The 16,976-nt window shown below is 38.2% G+C and overlaps 1 protein-coding gene across 2 annotated transcripts in view; it reads left to right on the top strand.

Annotated features, from left to right (window-relative positions):
* The window catches only part of ACAP1 (ArfGAP with coiled-coil, ankyrin repeat and PH domains 1), a 229,932-nt gene that overhangs the window by 127,387 nt on the left and 85,569 nt on the right, over positions 1 to 16,976 (top strand). For both annotated transcript variants that reach the window (XM_053718448.1, XM_053718449.1), the window contains 4 exons: positions 1,544 to 1,639; positions 13,004 to 13,078; positions 13,159 to 13,268; positions 16,905 to 16,953. In XM_053718448.1, the coding sequence (XP_053574423.1) occupies positions 1,544 to 1,639; positions 13,004 to 13,078; positions 13,159 to 13,268; positions 16,905 to 16,953 (330 nt within the window). The remainder of the gene's footprint in view (positions 1 to 1,543; positions 1,640 to 13,003; positions 13,079 to 13,158; positions 13,269 to 16,904; positions 16,954 to 16,976) is intronic.

The raw sequence follows: 16,976 nt of genomic DNA on the forward strand, positions 1-16,976 counted from the left end.
ATAGAATAAATTTGTTTTCCAACAATAACTTAACATATCTCTAAATTATTCAGAGATATTTGATTTTATTAAAAAAACAATACAGGAATTTATAAGCATATAAATCAATCATTGATCTTTGCTGACAATAAAATTAGTTGAAAACGTTGACCAATCATAGGTAGTTGACATTGTACCACATTAGAGAATTTGTTATTTATTACCATTTAACATGAAATGCAGTAGGTAAGATTCTGGTAACTGTAAACCTATTAATTCAACATAAAAATCTAGAAAATTCATAAATTTCACATATCTAACCTTAAACAACTTAAAAGATTTAGGGCAACATACAGAAATCCAAATTAACCTTACGAGTGGAGCGGTACATTGCACTCCTGCTCATGCGTTAACTCCGCTAGACGAAGGCTTAATGCGCTTGTAACTATGTTGCACTTCAGTAACCCTCCCTCCCAGATGTTAAGGATGGTGATGTATTTACGGCTTCCATAGCGTTGCTATTATATTTTATCATGGCTCAGATAGGGTTACTCGAGCTAGTCTATATAAGCACATGGCCTTTAAGATTTGGCTCTTCTTAGATCCATTAGCCTGTAAAATGGTCAGGTGATGTCTGGGACCCCTAAGGGTTGGAATAACTACCAAACTCTAGCTGCAGGGGTTGCGGCCTTTGTTGAAGGAAGTGATGTCCAGGCTGCTGGGAAGAGGCAGATACTGTAGGTGGTGGCAGGGAGTGCCCTTCTCCACCTTTTCAGTAGGTCATGGAAACTCTGTAAACCTTATTGCCTTTGTTTGGACAGAGCATGCTCGATAGCAGCCTTCAGTAGGGCTGCAGACCTCTGGCTGTAGTTAGGGGCGCACTTGCCACCATCCTATGTTAAAAGCTTAGTTGGTTATAATATGTTATCTTTAATGAACATGACTAGCATCTGGTCCTTTCTTCCACTCTGTTGTCTCTGAGTTTTTTCCTATGGTTGGTAAGTTTATGGGTTTGGGTTAAGGTACGGGTAATACTTTACTCTGGGAGTGACTACTCTAGATCTATAATCCCTTAAACAAAAAGACAGAGAAAATAACATAATATATTATTTGGTTACAGATGAGGAGGCATTAGTAAAAGGAAAAAAAGACATACTATTGTCACTTTATTGACCTGTAGTCAGTTGTCATAAAGAATATTGTCTTCAGTGATGACCATTTATGTGTTGGACATATCCCTTTAATATGTATATGTCAGCAACATTTATTTTTCTACACAATTTTGTTATTTACTTGGTATCTGCTTCAATTAGACAATTTTTAAAGTAGCATAGAATGTATAAAAACACTAATCCAAAAGTTATTATATCTTAGCTTGATGCAAATTAGAACAGTGTATCACAAACAATAAATAGACCATTCTTAGGTTACATAACTTGTAAATGTTAATGTAAAGATATACATATTTAATCTCTATTTTAATTAGATTTAATGATTTCCATGTACCTCTATATGACTTATACATTTCACTTGATTGATGATTTTTGTGTATCATACACTCCAGATGCTGCAACTTATGGACGCGCAAGCTTACTTTTTAACACAGGGGCAACTTGCTCTGCAAGACTCAGATAAGTTCCGCAAAGACTTGGCTGCACAGGTAACTATTTATGAATGAGGAAAGCGCATAAAAGATTTTTGTAGGACATTGATGTGCCAGTAAATTTTAAGGGTAGTGACGGAATAAATTGGAGGCAGAAAAATGTATAAAATATTATTTGTTACTAAAATATTTATTAAAGGTTTTTTTTAGAATCAAAGTATATATTTTTTTTACCTGGAGAGTAAATATCTCCATTTTAATTCATATTTAAACAGGCTGTAGAGAAGAACTTGGTGATGATTTACTGTACTGGGGTATACAGGCCTGGTATGCTTTGGATAAGCTGGTGAATAGAGAATTAAAATACTGTGGTATACCAAGCTGATGGCGAGAAGCGCGTGGTACCAATTTAGCCATAGAACAAAAACAAAATTGTGGTAAAAGTTTAACCTCAGAGGTAGAGAATCACATACAGGACATTAGAATAGAATTTTCTTAAAAGTTTCAGTTATTTCCTCCATTAGCCAATAAATATATCACCTTTTCATCAATTTTCTTATTTGAGTTCAAAAAAGTATTTTTAATTTATCTGACCCACCAGCAGTAATCAAAAAATGTGGCTGAAATTACCAAAATGTTGTACTACATTGATATGAGGATATTTTGAGGCAGATGATGATGGGCATGAATTAATGAATTAATCAATAATTGCAGGGGATGGAATTTATAGTACAGAATCTTAGAAAGATGTTGGACACCTAAAATCTTGGGAAAGTTCTTACGTAGTAACTGACACTGTATTTTGTAGATTATGGTGCCATTCAGTAAGCATATACTGCAATAATAACTTATTTGTGTAAAATGTGTAGAGTGACAAATGCATGGAATTTAAAATAAAGAGTTTTAGTTGAGTTAAAGCTATGGGCTCCATTACATATGCGGAGTCGCCCGCAAAAGCCGGCGATGCCAGTTTTTGCGCGGGTTTGGTATCCTATATACAGCGCCGCAAATAAATGCGGCACATATATTTCACCTGTTGCCCGCAATTTTTACTCCCATAAGCTAACATGGGGCCGCGTCGCAAATCGGTATCCAATATTCAGTGCAAGGACTTGCGTTGTGAAAAATGGAGAAATCTTACTCCATTTTCACCTCGCCATAAAAGGCAGCCGCAGCAAGCCTTGCGCTGAGTATGGGAGCACCGTAACTCCCGAAAATGTCTTAAAAAATAAACTAACGCATGCGCAATATCTATCTACCTGTCAACCGCAATCCCCCACCGCAATAACTAATAAAGTGTATTAACCCCTATATCTGCCATCAAACCCACACCGCAACTAATAAAAGTATTAACCCCTAAACTGACAACCCCCCACAATGCAATAAGCCTAATTAAACTATTAACCCCTATATCCGCCATCAAACCCACACTGCAAGTAATAAATAAATTATTAACACCTAAATCCGCCAACCCCAACATCGCAAACTACCTATTAAAACTATTAACCCCTAATCTGCCATTAACCCACAACGCAAGCTACCTATTAAAGTATTAACCCCTAAACAGCCAAAGCCCACAATGCAATAAACCTTTCAAAGTATTAATCCCTAAACCTCCAAAGCCCACAACGCAATAAACCTAACCCCTAACATAACACCCCCTAACCTAACACCCCCTAAATGAACCCAAATTACCTAAATTACTAAATACTAAAGTTACTATTAAAATAAAAAAAACACTACTTTAAAAATAAACTAAGTATAAAGTAAAGGGACAGTCTAATTAAAATTCTGGTGTAGACTGTCCCTTTAAGCTACAATTACAGAAAATAAAAAAATCTAGATTACAGAAAATAAAAAACAAAATGACCAAATTTTAAAAAATTATACCTAATTCCCATGTAAATAAAAAAGCCCCCCCAAAATAAAAGCACCCCTACTTTTTGCAGGGCATTGCCCCAAGATAATCAGCTCTTTTACAACAAAATACACACAGTCCCCCCTAACAGTAAACCCCCCCACCCACCAAACCCCCCAAAATAAAAGAACCTAACACTAAAAAACCTAAACTACCCATTGCACAGAAAAGGGCATTTGTTGGGCATTGCCCTTAAAAGGGCATTTAGCTCTTTTACTGCCCACCCTAATCTAAATAAAACAAACCCCCTCCAAAAAAAACTTAAAAAAAACCCTAAGTCTAACCCCCAGGTTGATACTTACATTTCCTAAAGTCCGGCGGAGAAGGTCCTGTTCCAGGCGGTGAAGTCTTTTTCCAAGCGGCGACCTCTTCTTTCTTCTTCCAGGAACATCCGGCGCGGAGCTCGGGAGCGTGGATGATCCGCTTCATACGATCTCCGTATGATTAAAAATTATGTCCCTTGAATTCCTATTGGCTGATTTGATTCTTCAAATTCAAATCAGCCAATAGGATAAAAGTTACTCAAATCCAATTGGCTGTTCAAATCAGCCAATAGGATGAGAGCTACTGAAATTCTATCTTTGAACAGCCAATAGGATTTGAGTAGCTTTCATCCTATTGGCTGATTTGAATTTGAAGAATCAAATCAGCCAATAGGAATTCATAGGATGCCATTTTTAATTGCGTACCTTGAATTCTCTAGTGTACGGCGGAGATCGTAAGAAGAGGATCATCTACGCTCCATGACTCTGCGGTCGCCGGTCTTCAGTTCCGTGGTCATCGGTCTTCAGCTCCGCTCCGCGCCGGATGTTCCTGGAAGAAGAAAGAAGAGGTCGCCACTTGGAAGAAGACTTCACCGCCTGGAACAGGACCTTCTCCGCCAGACTTCAGGAACTGTGAGTACCAACCTGGGGGTTAGATTTAGGGTTTTTTTAAAGTTTTTTTTGGGGTGGGGGGTTGTTTTAATTAGATTAGGGTGGGCAGTAAAAGAGCTAAATGCCCTTTTAAGGGCAATGCCCAACAAATGCCCTTTTCAGGGCAATGGGTAGTTTAGGTTTTTTAGTGTTAGGTTCTTTTATTTTGGGGGGTTTGGTGGGTGGGGGGTTGTACTGTTAGGAGGGACTTTGTGTATTTTGTTGTAAAAGAGCTGATTATCTTGGGGCAATGCCCTGCAAAAAGCCCTTTTTTAGATCATTTGGGTTCATTTAGGGGGTGTTAGGTTAGGGGTTAGGTTTATTGCGTTGTGGGCTTTGGCGGTTTAGGGGTTAATACTTTGATAGGTAGTTTGCGTTGTGGGTTAATGGCGGATTAGGGGTTAATAGTTTTAATAGGTAGTTTGCGATATTAGGGTTGGCGGATTTAGGGGTTAATAATTTAGTTATTACTTGTGGTGTGTGTTTGATGGCGGATTAGGGGTTAATAGTTTAATTAGACATATTACATTGTGGGGGTTGACGGTTAAGGGGTTAATACATTTATTATTAGTTGTGAGAGGGGGAATTGCGAATATAGGGGTTTTACGTGTGTTATTTCTGGGAGTCGTGTTAGACTTTTACGGGAGATTAGATTTTTTATTTTTTTTTACTTTTCTTAGGCGCCGGCATAAGTTACTAGCGACTCCAGAAATTTGTATTTACGCTAATTTCTAGACATCGCTAGTTTATCAGACTTACGGCACTTTATGAACTGCCAACGGGGTTTATTGGATACCCTGATGTGCGAGGTGAAATTACGGGCGGCGCAGGTTGCAGCGATTGCGCTGAAACCTGCACCGTATATGTAATCTCGCCCCATAGGTTAGAATAATTGTGTTGTAAAATTTGGTGAAAAAGATCATAAAGAGGCAGAAAAAAATGGAAGAAAGATAGTGCAACGATAAAGATATAAAGAAAGATATAGAGAAAGATATAAATTTAGAGGGGGGACCAATAAATATTGTAAGACAAAATAGAAATGAAAGCATGGGAAACAAAATATATATATATATATATATACTCTCTCTGTGCAAAGAAAATCACAAAGACAAGGGCGCCTCCTCGTTTGATATAGTTTGGACAAATGTAAAAATAGGTGAATACAGATTTTATACTCACAAGTAAAGCAGCACTCTGTTGTGCTTATAGGGGCAGACTGGGAGTTCACAGTGTCCCAGTTCACTGACCAAGGCAGTGCAACAAATCACTCCAGGGTAGATTTCAATCAAGCTCAGGCGCTCAGCAAAGAGTTAAAATACCATAGTTTAATGGTGCAGTAAAATACAATATAAAATGTCACAAATGTGACCGTAACAATGGATAAACAAGCAACTAGTTTCTCAGATCTCTGTCTGTTTTTATATTAAAAATTCTGAATGTTTTCTTCAATGAATTTATGTGAATTATTTTTATTTTTTTAAGTTAGATTGGTTAAATTATAAAAAATGTCTTGACTTTAACAGAGAATATGGTTCAAACATATAAAGTATTTTAGTTTTTTTGGGGGGTTTTTTGTGTCAAAAGACAGTTTAACCTGTTTAAGTATAGTGTATGTATTTTGAATTTACCAAGAAAATCTCTGCATATTGGTTTTATAATGGTGAGAGATTAAAGATAAGGAAGATATGGTAGGAATTTGGAATTGTAATATTAAATGGAGGTTAACTTGTTAGATATTGGCGTATAACTATGTGAAGTAGAACATTGATGAGGTTTTGAGGTAGAATATAGATAGGAAAGAAACATGACAATTCACAAAGTTTAATGGCGTTCAACTTCTTGGCTGAAATGGTGGGTAATACAAGTTATATGATAGTAATTTGAGAATCAGGGTAACATATAAACTGGACATTGATGAAAAAAAAAGATGAACATATAACATTGATATTCTACTAGATTAAATGTTGTAAAATTGGAAATGAATGATACAAAAGCTGGGGACTAGTTTTGTGACTGAATAAAATGAACAGTTTAGGGCATTGATGTATATGAGGAAGTATAGAATTAGAGGAGATGATGTAAGTAGCGTATTACTGAAGTATAAAAAACTGGATGTGATCACTGTCTGTATAATGTTAGGCTAAGATGGAGTAAACCTGGAAAAGGTTGGGGAATTTATCACTAATTTATTCACTGGAGGTGGAACAGAGATTTAATTCCAAAATCAAAAAAGTTAAAAGCAACACATACAGCTTATATTCAGGTGCAGAACCTAGGATCTGCCACATCCAGAATTAGCACAAAAGAGAATAAAGACAACATTTTGGACCTGCTATAGGTCCTTAGTTATGTCTAAAGACCTATAGCAGATCCGAAACTTTGTCTGTTTTCACTTGGATGCTGATGTAAGAAATAAGTAGAACGGTAGTTTGTGCCTAACTCCGCTAAACAGAGGCTTTTTGCGAGCGTCGAATAGCTTGCATATTACAAGTTAAAAGTAAAAATAATTCAGAATATTGCCTCCGCGTTAATGTATTCTCCAATAGACTTCAATGGAGCGTGAAAACTGCAAAAAAAAACTAACTCCCTTACTTGCGCGCATACCAGATCGCTAACATAACATGAAATATTAATATTTCACATTCCAATGTTTAATTATTTATAAATACATATTTCTATCTATATCTTATGGTACTTTGATACAATATATATCTATACATATGAGTGTGTGTGTGTATATATATATATATATATATATATATATATATATATGTATAGATATACAGATATAAATAGGAATGTCTATTTATAAACATATTCACCTATGTGAAGAACATTGGAATGTGAAATATTATCAGTAAATACATAAACATTTAAATATGAATATTGCATAAATATGATTTTAAATGTTTTAGCTATTTAAATGCAAAGGGCTCCAATGCACTTATATATATATATATATATATATATATATATGTGTATATATGTATACATATGTATTTATATGTCTTTAAATACATATATACACATATAAATACATATGTACACACACACATATATATATATATATATATATATATATATATATATATATATATTAAAGCATACATATTTAGATATGTATATGTATCTCTATGTTAAAGCCTTTGCATGCCTTTTTTTCTAACACCTGAGATCTCATATCTTTGAGTGCTCATAACTTTTTATTGCATTTTAAAAAAAATTTTCATTAGATCATGTTATTATGAGAGTAACTGCACTTTTAAATGTATTTTTAATGGTTTTTGGGCAACTTCTTAGTCGAGCGTAACAGTTAACCAGAGATATAGTCACGCTATCCTGATGATCGTTAAAATGAATTGCACTCGAGCGAATGTATTCACTTTCAACTTGCAACAAATGTGCTACTTCCAATTCGTGCAAAAAGCCACGATAAACCCCCTTTTCACTCGCACAACACAGTTAGTGCGCAACTCATAATCTAGCCCAATGCAGCTGATTTTTTTAAAAATACCTTTGTTTTATGGAAATCAGACTAGCGAGCCTCCGCCCGCAGCTCCTGTGGTACTTGGAGTTGACCAATCTGGCTTCCTCCAATTGGTTGCATGACCTCTTGAGCTGGACGCCAAAGGGGGCACAAAACGATTGGCGGAAGCTGGATTCCTCATTGCTGTGCTAAGTACAGCAGGAGCTGCTGGCGGAGAAACTCTGGTCTACTTTCCATAAAACAAAAGTAAGTATTTTAAAAAATCAGCTTCATTGTAAAGTTTAATGAATGAAAGTGCCCCTGTTTTTAACAGTATTTGTAAAAACCGGGCACTTATTCAGTAAACTTTACATTCACTTTAAGAAAGGCTGAAACTAGATTCTTTTTGTACTAGAACAGAGCTTCAAGTGGAAAATGGCCTGTGTGAAATGGTAAAATTGGTTGCTTTAAAGTTGGAAAGGGATGGATAATGATGGGTGGAAAAATCAGTGAAAAGGTTTAAGATGAGAATAGACAAATAAAAAGAAAAATACATTTGTCATTTACCCTAAAGGAGGAATAAATAACGGAACTTTTTTTTTTTTTAAAAGTATAAATTTGTTGGTGAAATAAGTTGGAACAAGTGGTAACGAGAAAGAAACATGGGGGTGTAAAACATCAATGACTTAGAATTTATAAGAAAGTATGTTTTGTTGGCATAGCCAATAAAATGTGATATATGAAGACAAAGTAACAGAAATACAATAGCGCTACTGTATTGCTTGCACTTAAAGGGACATTAAACACTAACGGCTAGATTTAGAGTTTGGCGGCCAAAGGGGTGCGTTAGCTACGCATGCTTTTTTCCCCCCGCACCTTTTAAATACTGCTGGTATTTAGAGTTCACAGAAGGGCTGGGTTTTCAGTGCGTTAGTCTCCAAAAAGGGAGCGTAGAGCATAATTTAACGCCACTGCAACTCTAGATACCAGCGGTGCTTACGGACGCGGCCAGCTTCAAAAACGTGCTCGTGCACGATATCCCCATAGAAAACAATGGGGCCATTTGAGCTGGAAAAAAAAACCTAACACCTGCAAAAAAGCAGCGTTCAGCTCCTAACGCAGCCCCATTGTTTTCTATGGGGAAACACTTCCTACGTCTGCACCTAACACCCTAACATGAACCCCGAGTCTAAACACCCCTAACCTTACACTTATTAACCCCTAATCTGCCGCCCCCGCTATCGCTGACACCTGCATATTTTTTTTAACCCCTAATCTGCCGCTCAGTAAACCGCTGCTACCTACATTATCCCTATGTACCCCTAATCTGCTGCCCCTAACACCGCCGACCCCTATATTATATTTATTAACCCCTAATCTGCCCCCCTCAACGTCGCCTCCACCTGCCTACACTTATTAACCCCTAATCTGCCGAGCGGACCGCACCGCTACTATAATAAAGTTATTAACCCCTAATCCGCCTCACTCCCGCCTCAATAACCCTATAATAAATAGTATTAACCCCTAATCTGCCCTCCCTAACATCGCTGACACCTAACTTAAATTATTAACCCCTAATCTGCCGACCGAATCTCGCAGCTACTGTAATAAATGGATTAACCCCTAAAGCTAAGTCTAACCCTAACACCCCCCTAAATTAAATATAATTTAAATCTAACAAAATAAATTAACTCTTATTAAATAAATTATTCCTATTTAAAGCTAAATACTTCCCTGTAAAATAAACCCTAATATAGCTACAATATAAATTATAATTATATTATAGCTATTTTAGGATTTATATTTATTTTACAGGTAACTTTGTATTTATTTTAACCAGGTACAATAGCTATTAAATAGTTAAGAACTATTTAATAGCTAAAATAGTTAAAATAATTACAAAATTACCTGTAAAATAAATCCTAACCTAAGTTACAATTAAACCTAACACTACACTATCAATAAATTAATTAAATACAATACCTACAAATAAATACAATGAAATAAACTAACTAAAGTATAAAAAATAAAAAAGAACTAAGTTACAAAAAATAAAAAAATATTTACAAACATTAGAAAAATATTACAACAATTTTAAACTAATTACACCTACTCTAAGCCCCCTAATAAAATAACAAAGCCCCCCAAAATAAAAAAATGCCCTACCCTATTCTAAATTTAAAAAGTTCAAAGCTCTTTTACCTTACCAGCCCTGAAAAGGGCCCTTTGCGGGGCATGCCCCAAAGAATTCAGCTCTTTTGCCTGTAAAAAAAAAACATACAATACCCCCCCCCCCAACATTACAACCCACCACCCACATACCCCTAATCTAACCCAAACCCCCCTTAAATAAACCTAACACTAAGCCCCTGAAGATCTTCCTACCTTATCTTCACCTTGCCGGGTATCACCGATCAGTCCTGGCGCCGAAATCTTCATCCAACCCAAGCGGGGGCTGGCGATCCATAATCCTGCGGCTGAAGAGGTCCAGAAGAGGCTCCAAAGTCTTCATCCTATCCGGGAAGAAGAGGCGATCCAGACCGGCAACCATCTTGATCCAAGCGGCATCTTCTATCTTCATCCGATGAGGAACGGCTCCATCGTGAAGACCTCCAGCGCGGATCAATCTTCTTCCTCCGACGTCCAACTGAAGAATGACGGTTCCTTTAAGGGACGTCATCCAAGATGGCGTCCCTCGAATTCCGATTGGCTGATAGGATTCTATCAGCCAATCGGAATTAAGGTAGGAAAATTCTGAATGGCTGATGGAATCAGCCAATCAGAATCAAGTTCAATCCGATTGGCTGATCCGATCGGAACAGCCAATAGAATGCGAGCTCAATCTGATTGGCTGATTGGATCCTATCAGCCAATCGGAATTCGAATTTAGAATAGGGTAGGGCATTTTTTTATTTTGGGGGGCTTTGTTATTTTATTAGGGGGCTTAGAGTAGGTGTAATTAGTTTAAAATTGTTGTAATATTTTTCTAATGTTTGTAAATATTTTTTTATTTTTTGTAACTTAGTTCTTTTTTATTTTTTGTACTTTAGTTAGTTTATTTAATTGTAGTTATTTGTAGGTATTGTATTTAATTAATGTATTGATAGTGTAGTGTTAGGTTTAATTGTAGGTAATTGTAGGTATTTTATTTAATTTTTTTATTGATAGTTTAGTGTTAGGTTTAATTGTAACTTAGGTTAGGATTTATTTTACAGGTAATTTAGTAATTATTTTAACTAGGTAACTATTAAATAGTTATTAACTGTTTAAAATAATTACAAAGTTACCTGTTAAATAAATATAAATCCTAAAATAGCTACAATATAATTATAATTTATATTGTAGCTATATTAGGGTTTATTTTACGGGTAAGTATTTAGCTTTAAATAGGAATAATTTATTTAATAATAGTTAATTTATTTCATTAGATTTAAATTATATTTAAGTTAGGGGGGTGTTAGGGTTAGGGTTAGAATTAGGTCGGCAGATTAGGGGTTAATGCTTGAAGTTAGGTGTCGGCGATGTTAGGGAGGGCAGATTAGGGGTTAATACTGTTTATTATAGGGTTATTGAGGCGGGAGTGAGGCGGATTAGGGGTTAATAAGTGTAGGCAGGTGGAGGCGACGTTGTGGGGGGCAGATTAGGGGTTAATAAATATAATATAGGGGTCGGCGGTGTTAGGGGAGGCAGATTAGGGGTACATAGGGATAACGTAGTTGGCGGCAGTGTACGGAGCGGAAGATTAGGGGTTACAATTTTTTAAATATAGTGGCGGCGATGTGGGGGGACCTCGGTTTAGGGGTACATAGTTAGTTTATGGGTGTTAGTGTACTTTAGAGCACAGTAGTTAAGAGCTTTATGAACCGGCGTTAGCCCAGAAAGCTCTTAACTACTGACTTTTTTCTGCGGCTGGAGTTTTGTCGTTAGATTTCTAACGCTCACTTCAGCCACGACTCTAAATACCAGCGTTAGAAAGATCCCATTGAAAAGATAGGATACGCAATTGACGTAAGGGGATCTGCGGTATGGAAAAGTCGCGGCTGTAAAGTGAGCGTTAGACCCTTTTAATGACTGGCTCCAAATACCAGAGGGCGGTAAAAACCAGCGTTAGGAGCCTCTAACGATGGTTTTGACGGCTACCGCCCAACTCTAAATCTAGGCCTAAATAAATGCTAGATAGAATGATGCATTCAAAGAAAAGATTAGTCTGAGAATAATATGTAGATGTATTTTTTTAAGTTTTATAAGCTGTTTAAATATTGACAAAACAAGAGTAAAGTTGTAGTGTCTATAAAACAATGTGAGCTGCCATGTAGTAACTTATGTTACTTTCTCTGCTGTGGCCAATTAGGGACAGTTATAAGTAGGTCACTAGAGTGTGCAGCCAATGGCTGTGTGGAATATAACAGTGTTCTGCACTTCCATTTCTAACAGGAACTGAAAAGGTCACAATTTCAGAATGGAAATGCAGGAAAAGGGGACAAAATAAATAAGTATATTGCAGACTTCTTTTTATATATGCGATTTATAATTTTATATTACCATCTCAAAGTGTTTAATGTCCCTTTTAAAGGGACAGTATACACCAATTTTCATATAACTGCATGTAATAGACACTACTATGAAGAAGAATATGCACAGATACTGATATCAAAAAACAGTATAAAACTTTTTTTTTAAACTTACTTAGAGGCTCCCAATTTAGCACTATTGATTATGTTAGGCTGGGACACCCACTGAAATGGGCTGAGAAAACATGAAGAGCAGGCACTCCCTCTTTGCACTCTCCTGCATATGAAAAGACCCATTAGACAAACAGGAATCTGCAGACATCAGTATACATTTAAAACTTTGTGGCTTGGTTAGGAGTCTGAAAATCAGCACAATATTATTTAAAAATAAGCAAAACCATAAATTTTCACATAAACACTATCAGATGGGCTATATAAATGGATCATCTACAAAACATTCATGCAAAGAAAAATCTAGTGTACAATATCTCTTTAATCTTCCCTTTCCATGTCAACATGATTGTGAATCTTTATAGTAGTACTACTGAATATTTGTACAACTGTGCCCTTGTATACCTTTATACCTGTTAATTGAGGTATATGTTTTGGCAGGTGCATAAGACAGTGTTAGAGGCTGCCCGCGAACAAAGAGATTTGGAACAAAAGCTGATAAGCATCAAAGACAAGGTTAGTCACTCCCATACATTAAAAAAAAATGATGTCCACATTTTAGCTTCTTTTCAATACTCTCACTTTGCTTGTCACAGGATGTTTCTGATGAAGATGCAGTCTCCCAGGGCGATGATGTAAATGCTGAGATTGTGGTTGAAGGATATTTATTCAAACGAGCAAGTAACACATTCAAGACCTGGAGTCGGTGAGCAGGGTTAGGGGTTAAGGAATTGGCTGAGTGAGTAAGAAGTACAATGTTTAAATTGCCCCTAATATTGTAAAAATATCTTTCTTCTGTTATGTGTGATCAGTCCACGGGTCATCATTACTTCTGGGATATAACTCCTCCCCAACAGGAAATGCAAGAGGATTCACCCAGCAGAGCTGCATATAGCTCCTCCCCTCTACGTCAGTCCCAGTCATTCTCTTGCACCCAACGACTAGATAGGATGTGTGAGAGGACTATGGTGATTATACTTAGTTTTTATGACGAGAGCCCCCGATCCGGGACCGGATCTAGTAGGGGGCAGACTCTCTCTCTTCGCCCAGGCCTGGGCAAGAGATGTTCAGGATCCCTGGGCACTAGAGATCATATCTCAGGGATACCTTCTAGACTTCAAATTATCTCCCCCAAGAGGGAGATTTCATCTGTCAAGGTTGTCAACAAACCAGATAAAGAAAGAAGCGTTTCTACGCTGCGTACAAGATCTGTTAACAATGGGAGTGATCCATCCGGTTCCGTGGTCGGAACAAGGACAAGGGTTCTACTCAAACCTGTTTGTGGTTCCCAAAAAAGAGGGAACTTTCAGGCCAATCTTAGATTTAAAGACTCTAAACAAATTCCTAAGAGTTCCATCGTTCAAAATGGAAACTATTCGGACAATCTTACCCATGATCCAAGAGGGTCAGTACATGACCACAGTGGATTTAAAGGATGCTTACCTTCACATACCGATCCACAAAGATCATCACCGGTATCTAAGGTTTGCCTTCTTAGACAGGCACTACCAGTTTGTAGCTCTTCCATTCGGATTGGCTACGGCTCCAAGAATCTTCACAAAGGTTCTGGGTGCCCTTCTAGCGGTACTAAGACCGCGAGGGATTTCGGTAGCTCCGTACCTAGACGACATTCTAATACAAGCTTCAAGCTTTCAAACTGCCAAGTCTCATACAGAGTTAGTTCTGGCATTTCTAAGGTCGCATGGATGGAAAGTGAACGAAAAGAAGAGTTCTCTCTTTCCTCTCACAAGAGTTCCATTCTTGGGGACTCTTATAGATTCTGTAGAAATGAAGATTTACCTGACAGAAGACAGGTTAACAAAACTTCAAAATGCATGCCGCGTCCTTCATTCCATTCAACACCCGTCAGTAGCTCAATGCATGGAGGTGATCGGCTTAATGGTAGCGGCAATGGACATAGTACCTTTTGCACGCCTACACCTCAGACCGCTGCAATTATGCATGCTAAGTCAGTGGAATGGGGATTACTCAGATTTGTCCCCTACTCTGAATCTGAATCAAGAGACCAGAAATTCTCTTCTATGGTGGCTTTATCGGCCACACCTGTCCAGGGGGATGCCATTCAGCAGGCCAGACTGGACAATTGTAACAACAGACGCCAGCCTACTAGGTTGGGGCGCTGTCTGGAATTCTCTGAAGGCTCAGGGACTATGGAATCAGGAGGAGAGTCTCCTACCAATAAACATTCTGGAATTGAGAGCAGTTCTCAATGCCCTTCTGGCTTGGCCCCAGTTAACAACTCGGGGGTTCATCAGGTTTCAGTCGGACAACATCACGACTGTAGCTTACATCAACCATCAGGGAGGGACAAGAAGCTCCCTAGCAATGATGGAAGTATCAAAGATAATTCGCTGGGCAGAGTCTCACTCTTGCCACCTGTCAGCAATCCACATCCCGGGAGTGGAGAACTGGGAGGCGGATTTCTTGAGTCGCCAGACTTTTCATCCGGGGGAGTGGGAACTTCATCCGGAGGTCTTTGCCCAAATACTTCGACGTTGGGGCAAACCAGAGATAGATCTCATGGCGTCTCGCCAGAACGCCAAACTTCCTCGCTACGGGTCCAGATCCAGGGATCCAGGAGCAGTTCTGATAGATGCTTTGACAGCACCTTGGAACTTCAGGATGGCTTATGTGTTTCCACCCTTCCCGCTGCTTCCTCGATTGATTGCCAAAATCAAACAGGAGAGAGCATCAGTAATTCTAATAGCACCTGCTTGGCCACGCAGGACTTGGTATGCAGATCTAGTGGACATGTCATCCTGTCCGCCTTGGTCTCTACCTCTAAGACAGGACCTTCTGATACAGGGTCCATTCAAACATCAAAATCTAACTTCTCTGAAGCTGACTGCTTGGAAATTGAACGCTTGATTTTATCAAAACGCGGTTTTTCTGAGTCGGTTATTGATACCTTGATTCAGGCTAGGAAGCCTGTTACCAGAAGGATTTACCATAAAATATGGCGGAAATACCTATACTGGTGCGAATCCAAAGGTTACTCCTGGAGTAAGGTTAGGATCGCTAGGATATTGTCTTTTCTACAAGAAGGTTTAGAAAAGGGTTTATCAGCTAGTTCATTAAAGGGACAGATTTCAGCTCTGTCCATCTTGTTACACAGACGTCTGTCAGAAAATCCAGACGTCCAGTCCTTTTGTCAGGCTTTAGCTAGGATCAAGCCTGTGTTTAAAGCTGTTGCTCCACCATGGAGTTTAAACTTAGTTCTTAACGTTTTACAGGGTGTTCCGTTTGAACCCCTTCATTCCATTGATATAAAAATGTTATCTTGGAAAGTTCTGTTTTTAATGGCTATTTCCTCGGCTCGAAGAGTCTCTGAGTTATCAGCCTTACATTGTGATTCCCCTTATCTGATTTTTCACTCAGACAAGGTAGTTCTGCGTACTAAACCTGGGTTCTTACCTAAGGTAGTCACTAACAGGAACATCAATCAAGAGATTGTTGTCCCATCCTTGTGTCCAAATCCTTCTTCAAAGAAGGAACGTCTTTTACACAATCTGGATGTAGTTCGTGCCCTCAAGTTCTACTTGCAGGCAACTAAAGATTTTCGCCAAACTTCTTCCTTGTTTGTCGTTTACTCTGGACAGAGGAGAGGTCAAAAAGCTTCTGCTACCTCTCTCTCTTTTTGGCTTCGTAGCATAATACGTTTAGCCTATGAGACTGCTGGACAGCAGCCTCCTGAAAGAATTACAGCTCACTCCACTAGAGCTGTGGCTTCCACTTGGGCCTTTAAGAATGAGGCCTCTGTTGAACAGATTTGCAAGGCTGCAACTTGGTCTTCGCTTCATACTTTTTCCAAATTTTACAAATTTGACACTTTTGCTTCTTCGGAGGCTATTTTTGGGAGAAAGGTTCTTCAGGCAGTGGTTCCTTCTGTATAATGAGCCTGCCTATCCCTCCCGTCATCCGTGTACTTTTGCTTTGGTATTGGTATCCCAGAAGTAATGATGACCCGTGGACTGATCACACATAACAGAAGAAAACATAATTTATGCTTACCTGATAAATTCCTTTCTTCTGTTGTGTGATCAGTCCACGGCCCGCCCTGTTTTAAGGCAGGTAAATATCTTTTAAATTATACTCCAGTCACCACTTCACCCTTGGTTACTCCTTTCTCGTTGATTCTTGGTCGAATGACTGGGACTGACGTAGAGGGGAGGAGCTATATGCAGCTCTGCTGGGTGAATCCTCTTGCATTTCCTGTTGGGGAGGAGTTATATCCCAGAAGTAATGATGACCCGTGGACTGATCACACAACAGAAGAAAGGAATTTATCAGGTAAGCATAAATTATGTTTTGTCTTTTATAGGCGTTGGTTTTCCATTCAGAATAATCAGTTGGTTTACCAAAAGAAAGTGGTATGTATTGGCTACTTCTGTTC

This window comes from Bombina bombina, chromosome 6 (genome assembly GCF_027579735.1).
Source record: "Bombina bombina isolate aBomBom1 chromosome 6, aBomBom1.pri, whole genome shotgun sequence".
Taxonomy (NCBI): domain Eukaryota; kingdom Metazoa; phylum Chordata; class Amphibia; order Anura; family Bombinatoridae; genus Bombina; species Bombina bombina.